This window comes from Monopterus albus, unplaced genomic scaffold (assembly GCF_001952655.1).
Source record: "Monopterus albus unplaced genomic scaffold, M_albus_1.0 scaffold85.1, whole genome shotgun sequence".
Lineage (NCBI taxonomy): Eukaryota > Metazoa > Chordata > Actinopteri > Synbranchiformes > Synbranchidae > Monopterus > Monopterus albus.
The window spans coordinates 1,244,686-1,253,143 of NW_018127965.1; the positions used below are offsets into that span (position 1 = coordinate 1,244,686).

At 42.7% G+C, this 8,458-nt stretch overlaps 1 protein-coding gene across 6 annotated transcripts; it reads right to left on the bottom strand.

Annotated features, from left to right (window-relative positions):
* Positions 1-2,581: 2,581 nt before the first annotated feature.
* On the bottom strand, positions 2,582-7,271 carry LOC109964221 (neurogenic differentiation factor 2). 6 transcript variants are annotated; one of them, XM_020607369.1, is made up of 2 exons: positions 7,189-7,271; positions 2,582-4,554 (listed from the first exon to the last, which is right to left on the bottom strand). In XM_020607369.1, the coding sequence occupies exon 2, from the start codon at positions 4,545-4,547 to the stop codon at positions 3,477-3,479; it is 1,071 nt and encodes a 356-aa protein (XP_020463025.1). In that variant the 5' UTR covers positions 4,548-4,554; positions 7,189-7,271; the 3' UTR covers positions 2,582-3,476. The 6 variants fall into 6 exon arrangements, with proteins under 6 accessions (XP_020463025.1, XP_020463021.1, XP_020463027.1 ...); XM_020607365.1 differs by lacking the exon at positions 7,189-7,271 and adding an exon at positions 6,838-7,149; XM_020607371.1 differs by lacking the exon at positions 7,189-7,271 and adding an exon at positions 6,515-6,538.
* Between the last annotated feature and the right edge of the window lie 1,187 nt (positions 7,272-8,458).

Sequence of the window (8,458 nt, forward strand, 5' to 3'; positions counted from 1 at the left end):
CAAAGACGCAACACTGCCAATAAACTGGAATTTATTTTCGGATTCGGGCTTATTAAAAATACACACGCACTATAACGCCCCATAAAATACAGAGTTATGATAATAAGTTTGTACTACAGCCTTTTTACAAGTGTACAGAACGAAAAACTGCAGTAGCCAAATATTTTTTTTAATTTAAAATGTATATTCCTGTAATTACACCGTCATTCTTTTTTTGTGAGTTATTCTGCATTAATGTATTTTCCATACAAAAGCATATACAGGCTGTCTTTTTACGTACATTAGCTAAAATTTACTCCATTCCAAACACTGATGGAAATGTGTTTAAACTGTTGGTTAAATTGGGCTGTTATTTAGCTTTACTTGCATTTTAATTGTATTGGAATATAAAAACTAAATTTTGCAAAACATTTTTTCTATTGGGCCTATTCTGCACAAGAGCTGGCTCTTTAATGGCCTTTTCTATACCACAATTCCTGACAAAGTGGAGGAATACTGATCACTAATAGCAAAGAGTTTGATTATTTGCTTCAGAAAAACTATGCACTTGTGGTTTTTCCCGTAAAATGCGTTTTCATTTTTTTAAATGCGTTTCCATTGTAATAATCTCTTGACCCTTCCTGGGTCAAAACGCTAATGTTCACTCAGTTTTATTTGAATTATCTTAATAAAATAATCACATTTAAGATGGTTAAAGCTATTGGTATTGATACTGATACATGTAATAATATTGATGAGCATCACTCACCACCCGAAGCTTGCGTGTCTTCTTACAGCAGAGAGCACCCAGGACATTTTGAGGAGCATATGGGTCCCGGGGCAGGGCTCCAATTCCAGCCAGGGCGGTAAGGGCTGCCCTTTGCACTGTGCGTGCGTGTGTCTGTGTTGTCACCGGTGTTTTATTTAAGATAATATTTCATATTTTGTATATTTGTGTAAAGATACATATGTTATCGTAGATGTGGTAATTGATTGTGTGTGTGTGTGTGTGAGAGAGAGAGAGAGAAAGAGAGAGAGTGTGTGTGTGTGTGTGTGTGTGTGATGCTTTCATATGTTCAGTAAACATGCAGATTTTATTGATTTAAACAGCCCGAGATAAATGGATCCATATTTGTGATGCCATAAAAATAAAAGATGGAAATGTATATCATAAATATAAGGTGTGTGTTTAAGGTTACACGAAGTAAAACGATGACATGGGTCGTCTTTATAATTTAGCATTAATTCATTATCGAAGAATGGAAAACAAAGAGAATATTTTTAAAAGAACCAATATTTTAGATTTTCTCAGTGGTGTCAAAGCTCTGCTGCCTGTATCAGTGCCGCAATGTCCGCTCTTCTATTTATAGAGTTAAAAAGATAAGGAAATACAATCACCTTTCAACAAGTGGGCCAGCTACTGAATTAGCACGGAGCTCGAGAACATGTGAGGCAGCGAAAAAAAACGAGTTTGTATTATTTTTATATGGCTGTATGATATTAGTCTGCATTTGGTTTTAGTCACCAAGCTTTGCCATGCAGAAAATGTGTTCTAAAGCACGGTGACGTGAACGCCAAACACACAATATGCTGCAGTATTGTGACACTGCCTTCACTATGTTTGCATTGTTTGAGATTTTTAACTCGTATTGAGGTTTGGACCAAACTGTAGACGCAGGAGCTCTACGCAGTGCTGAAACAAACGTCCTCCTCTCGGTGTTGGTCAAGACAAGATGATGCATACCATCATTTTTACGCTAATGACCTTGAATCGTGTTTAGTCTGTATTATCTGTGCTTTTAACCAGGGTGATCAGGCTCTAATCAGCCTGTCGCCCTAATGTCTGCAGTTTAAATTCTTCATATATTTGAAAGATTGTTTAGCAAGTATGAGCTGCCTGCCAAACAGAAATGACGCACTGGCACCAATGAACTTCATCGGGAAGTCCTGTCCCAGTTTATATGATCCAGGCCCTGAGGCTCTCCTGCAGGTTGGAGCACCAGGCCTGGTCAGTCTCATAGATCCAACAACACAAAGACTGGTGCAGGCTAATGGTCTCTGAAAAGCTTCTAGCTGCGTCTTCCAATAATCCCACTATCCTAAACAAATATAAATGGATGATACAAATGAATGATCATGTTGAGTGAGTGAGAAGCAAAATGCATGTTGTGTTACAGCATGGTTACTAGGATGCCAGTGCTGTTCGATGGGTGTAAGAAAAGATCAACTTGCACAGTCTCTTTTATTGTCGTTTTATTTTTACCACACAGTTGGTTGAATACAAAGACTTGAATTTTATGAAAAATGCTCAGCAACACATGTGATCCCTTCATTTTCATAGACTATTAACATTAATTACAAAACAACACAATAAAAAGTGCAATAATAATAATAATAATAATAATAATAATAATAATAATAATAATAATAATAATAATAATAAACGTACTTAACATAGCAGACTGCAAATCAACAAGGAAAATATCAAACCAAAAATTATTTTAAAATCAAAATACAGTGCAATGGCTCAATCAGAAGAAATAAAGGCAATATAAATAAATACAGTTTAAAAAAAAGTCTGATTTCTTTGTTTCAATTATTATTTTTTTTAAGAAGCTAAAATATTTTGGCTAGCCCAGCCACTGACAGATTCGTTGGGTGTCAGTTCCAAAGGCTGGGTGTGTGTGTGTGTGTGTGTGTGTGTGTGGGTGGGTGTGTGTGTGTGTGTGTGTGTGTGTCTGTCTCTGTCTGCGCGCACCCGTGCGTGCAGCGACAGTACACTGATGAAACGCACAGTGTCTTTCTGGGCTTTCTTGCCTTGCTCTCTGGTCTCGTTCGGTTTTGCATAGATGCGAAACGATTGATTTGCTAAAGAACAGATTCTTCTAGAACAACCCAACTAACACATTTCCTTCAGTTCCTCGTTTCCCTCTGCATTTGTTTAGATGTCATCAAACCACATTCTTGCAAATCTTGCAGGTACATGCGAATAAATGTGACTTGCATTAGCTTTCTCACTGATTGATGTCAAATTTCATAATATTAGAAAACCACCCCCGATGTCAGGGTGTAGTTGTAGCCAGTGATGTAGTGGTAAATTAATCAGTGGGTAGACTTTGTCTTCCAGCCATCAAAATGCAAACAACCACCAATACAAACACAAATCACATACAAACGTGAATAATTTAAAATTCCCTCGTCCTCTGGGCTTGATATGATTTATTTGTTAAATTTCCTCTTGGAAATTTACATCAGCCTTTAAAAAGCTGTATAAATTCTATTGCGCAAAATAAGATCGTGGGTTAGGTGGATCGCCCTTCATTACATCCCTGACTATAGCAAACAAAAGGCTTAATACTGAATAAATTAAAGGGAAAACAGCAATGACAAGGAGTGAAATCTTTCCAGAATGCCTAAATCCTGGCGAATAGTCTTGTCAAAAAGTGTGCTGTGGAGAGACTGCTGATTGCAACAGGACTCACTATATGGTTCTCACTTTAATTGTGAAAAAACGCATTCAGTTCATCATACACGGGGGCCCGTTCGTGGTGTAAGTGCATGTCATGGTAAGGCAGGACGTTTTCAGAGTGAATGCCACTCCGGGCCCCCGAAGAGCCAAACACCAGGTTGTGGGCCCCGGTGGGTCTGGAGCCGGACAGGCCGGAGTAATGCATAGAGTAGTGGTACCCCTTCTCGTTCTCAGGGGACGCGGAGCCTTGGTGCTTCAGGGAAAAGTTGCCATTGATGCACAGGGGTGGGCTGAGGGGCCCCTCATACTCGGGGCTGTTATACTCCGGGGATCCGCTCCCACCATACAGAGAGTCGTAAGCTGGGCAGTAGCCGTGCGTCCTCAGCGGGTGTGAGTTCGAGCCCGGCTGGCAGTGGGGGCTGGACAGACGTGCACACTGGTAGGGGTACGAATGCATGGAGAAGGAGCCGGAGCCGTATCTGCCCCCATCCTGACACTGCTGTTCGGTTAGGAAGTTACGGGAGTTCAGCTGCAGACATCCCGCCACCAGGTTGGTTGTGGGCTGGGAGAGCCCCTTGCACAGGGTCTGCACGTAGGACACAAGATCGGGCCTTTTCCCAGAACGCAATATCTCCGACAGCGCCCAGATATAGTTTTTAGCCAACCGCAGCGTCTCGATTTTGGACAGTTTTTGCGTTTTGGAGTAGCAGGGCACCACTTTACGCAGATTGTCCAGCGCAGAGTTCAGATCGTGCATGCGGGTCCGCTCTCGTGCATTGGCCTTTATCCGGCGGAGTTTGGAGCGCTCGATCCGGGCCTGGGTCATTTTCCGCTTCTTGGGGCCTCGTTTCTTGGGCCTGTCCCCCTCGGTATCCTCTCCGTCGTCCTCTTCCTCCACCTCGTCGTCTTCGTCGTCTTCCCCGGCGTGTTCGGAATGCGTCCGGCTGCCTCCTCTCAGCTCAGATTCCTCTATGTCGTCCTGGGCATCATGGTCCTCATCTTTGATCTTGGGATCCTCGCCTTCGCTGTCCTCCGCCCAGCCAGAGTATTTCTGCACTTCGGGAAGCAGCGACGGGTCACTGAAAAGCCTGGTCAACATTGTGGCTCTGGAGGGAAAGAAAAGGAAATCCAAGATTAGGCGCACGCCACCAGAAATATCCGCATATCGTTTGCCTAAGCATTAATCGTAATATGCAAGTTGAGTATATCTCTTATTTATTTTAATAATATTAATTATTATTATAGTAGCTTTTTGTTATAACACACACTAATATACCATAAAATATCGCACCAAGGACAAAGTGTGAATTTGGGGAAAATGAAAAGTAAGAAATCAGCTCTTAAAGCTTTGCACTAGGTTACAACCAGACGGATCCCCATTTAATTCCCTGCTGTCATCCGTGTGCCCTGTCGCGTCCTCTCGCAGTGGGTCCCAGCGGCAGGGGCCACATTACAGGTCCCATGGGGCCCCCCACTTTCACTCCTCCTGACGCCCATATACACTCCTGGCTGCATTCCAACACTATTCATCCACAGCGTGCACCTCTCCTCGGAGGAGGCAAAAGGGATTTTATTTAATTGATAGGCTGGAGTTCCGTTTAAAGTCGCGGTGATTATTAACTTAAGGCTTATTCTAAGACGCGTTGTAAAAAGCTTTTGTGAGCAATTTTAATATCATAAACTACAGGCAGGACAACCACGTATTGCTTCCACCTTGAAAAATATCAACATTTGATTTTGTTGTTTCTGAAATAATAATAATAATAATAATAATAATAATGATGTATAGGCGAGGTATTGCGAGAAATACCTCAACATTACTGTTGGCTCAGATATAACGAACCATAATTAAAAGTCTTACTAACCAATTAGCCCACTTAATAACAATTAACTATTAAGCATGCTAATGAATACATCTGAAAACCAAAAATAAATTGAACGGCCTACCACTTGATCAGTAAATGCAGTCCCATCGCAGAGAAAGGCTGTAGAGAGACGAAGTGATCTCTGACAGCTTCAATAAGCCTCCAGTGGCTTCCTCCCTGACATGTTCCCCTTCTATACTGCAGCAGCAGACAGACTTGCAGCCCATAGTCAGGCAGGCTGTGATGCTTGGTTAATTATCTCGGGGGGTGTGCCGGGGGCAAAATCTAGTTTTTAAATCTCAGGCTCAGGAGGCTTGCTCAATTAGAAGAAGAAAAAAAACACAACAACGTTTAATTAACAGACCATGCAGCTTACACAAAATAGATTTCACACATAATTCAGTATGCACGAGTGCATGATTTCAAAGCACGTTTTTAGTCAGCAATAACCCTTTACAGATGGAAATCGCTTGTATCCTTTTAGCCCTCGTTAAATATAAAATCACAACCTATAGCTCGCACGGCCCCGCGTTTACTCCACAGTAAGAGCGACAACAATGTTATGTCGAGATAGACTGTTGGAGATAAAACTGGACAAACAGAGATAAATCACGCTGCACACTGCCTGTCACAGCCAATGGCGTTGTCCCACCCTTTCATTTGCTCGGGGATTGAACGTGCAAATCATCGACAAAATCATCAATAAATCTCCCATTAAGCCCGAGGCCGTCCTTTGTTGAAGCAACGGAGCTGATGTAAAATTCTCCCACAGAAATTCTTATCTTGCTCACTCATTGTCTTTTGTTTCTCCGATTCAAGGTCCAGACGTAGGGATCTCTAAATCAAATTAGTGTCCGATTAGATCTATTTACAGCCCGTGCGCTGCTGTAAGGGTTACTCCAATCCTCAGGACTGCTCCACTGTGAATGATCCAGGATGAGTGAAACCAGGACCGGGAGGCGTTAGCCTTTTGACTCGACCGCAGTATCTGATCCTAGCTTTTATAATCCAGGTAGGTTTGGATGTCAAAAGTTGAAGGGCACACAGAGAGAGAAAGAGGGGGAGAGAGAGGGAGCGAGGGGGTGAGGAGCTATTTGTACAAGCGCGCCCATAGGGGAATCCGATAAACTGGAAAACGTGGAAATACTGTGTAGCCTATTGGCTATTACATTTTTGGTTAAAATGGGTTTTAAAAGTTTACCGTCGCCAGAACAGGCGCTGTAAAGAGACATGATGGACCGATACGATGATACCGGAGCAAGTTCACTGATGGCAACTGATGGCATTACATTTGCAAATGGATTCATGCCAGTTGATTAGGCTTTTACCCCACACAGTAAACACGGCAAAGGTGTTTCGATCCAAACACCACTCGGTTATGTATTAGAACCACATCAACACAGATGAACATCTTGCATTAATATCTGTTTATTAGCCTCGATTAATTTTCTCCTCCATTTTGGACGAGCACATCAGCATCCAGGATTTTTTTTTTAATCTAATGTTGTTTATGTTCCAACTTACCTCGACTGGAGCTCTACACAGGGGATGGGAGGGAAAAAACACGCGCTTGAGTTTCAGACCATCTTCAGGGAGTGCACGAGCGAGCGAAGCGACGCTCCCTGTCAGCGCACACCGCTTTCTCTCACTAGCGGTGATGAGTTGTTTGGTGATGCTATTCTCCTGGTGCGCGCACTCGAATAACCGGAGCCTAGGAACGAACGTGCGTCTTGGCGTGTCTATGTGTATACGTGTGATCGAGTAAGTGAGCATGTAGGCATGTGTGTGTGTGTGTTTGTGTGTGTGTATGTGTGTGTGTGTGAGAGAGTGAGTGCGCGTGTGGCAACCGTGAGCTACCGTGGATGGGTTACATACCAGCAAATGCTGTGATGCCAGCGCCCATACGGCTGGCACGTCACCGGCAAGAGCCATCACATAAAACCCCGGTGATTGACATGCGCCCGCATTCGGAGAGATTTGCCCTCCCGAGGGAAGAGAGACACAGAAAGAGAGAGGGGGAGAGGAACAGAGAGAGAGAGAAGGAGGAGGTGGAGGAGGAGGAGGAGGGCTCCGCCATCTGTCACACAGCGCTCACACAGCCAGGAAAAAAAAGAAGAGAAAGGGAGAAAATAAAACGGTGGAACAACAAAATTCATCATTGTTGACCTGTGCTGCTGCTTAAAGGAATGTAGGCTATTTTTTAACCAACCTGTGAATTTCCTCATTCACCTGCCAAACTCACTAGTCACTGGTTAATGCAGTTTAGTGGAAAGCTGCGCAGATATTCTAGCCGTCACCATGAGGAAGATTATGGTGATATTATAGGAGATAAACAGTCCATTAAGTATGATAAGGTCAAGGTATATCTTAGGCATTCTAACTCCTATAGGAGTGTTACAGTAATTATTCCTCAGGGCCACCTATGTGTGAAGCTATAAAAGACTGTAGTTTTATGCATTAAGTGACAATGCAGTAGATAAATTAGGACCTCCAGTCAAACAACTCATACTATCAAAACATATCTACACAAGCAATCATTCAGTTATCTATTTTAAAAGACCTGTTTCTCAAACACGCTTTACTGAAAATCACACAATAATACTGCATGAAGCCTATTACAACATTTCATCAGTTCAGTCTCCACAAATGAAAGATCGGGAAGCTGCATTTTGTTGCAAGGTTTAACCTCCACTACATCTCTGGTTTAGAAGAAGGGTGAGGGTAGGGGGATGGGGACGCATTAGACGTGCATTAAGGCACTGGAACAGAAGGCATATTGTTTATTTATTTTTCTAATTGGATCAAATTATGCTTCCATGTATTTAGAGGAAGGACAACCAAAACCAATTGTGATTTGTTCTGACTCTTGTGGGCACAACACCGGGCACAGACAGCCCACTTGCCAAAGCTGCAAATGAGTCAGATTAAAAAGGTATAATATTATTGTACATAGGCTTCTTTTATATGCATGGTGTGTGTGTGTGTGTGTGTGTGTGTGTGTGTGTGTGTGTGTGTGGACTGGCACTCATGTGCTTAAGTGCAAAGATCAAATGTTTACTGGTAGCTGTATCTGAATGTGTGTGGATTGCCAGAGCCACTGTTGGTGTTTCCAGTGTGCAATGTAGAGTGAGTGGCGCATGCAGGG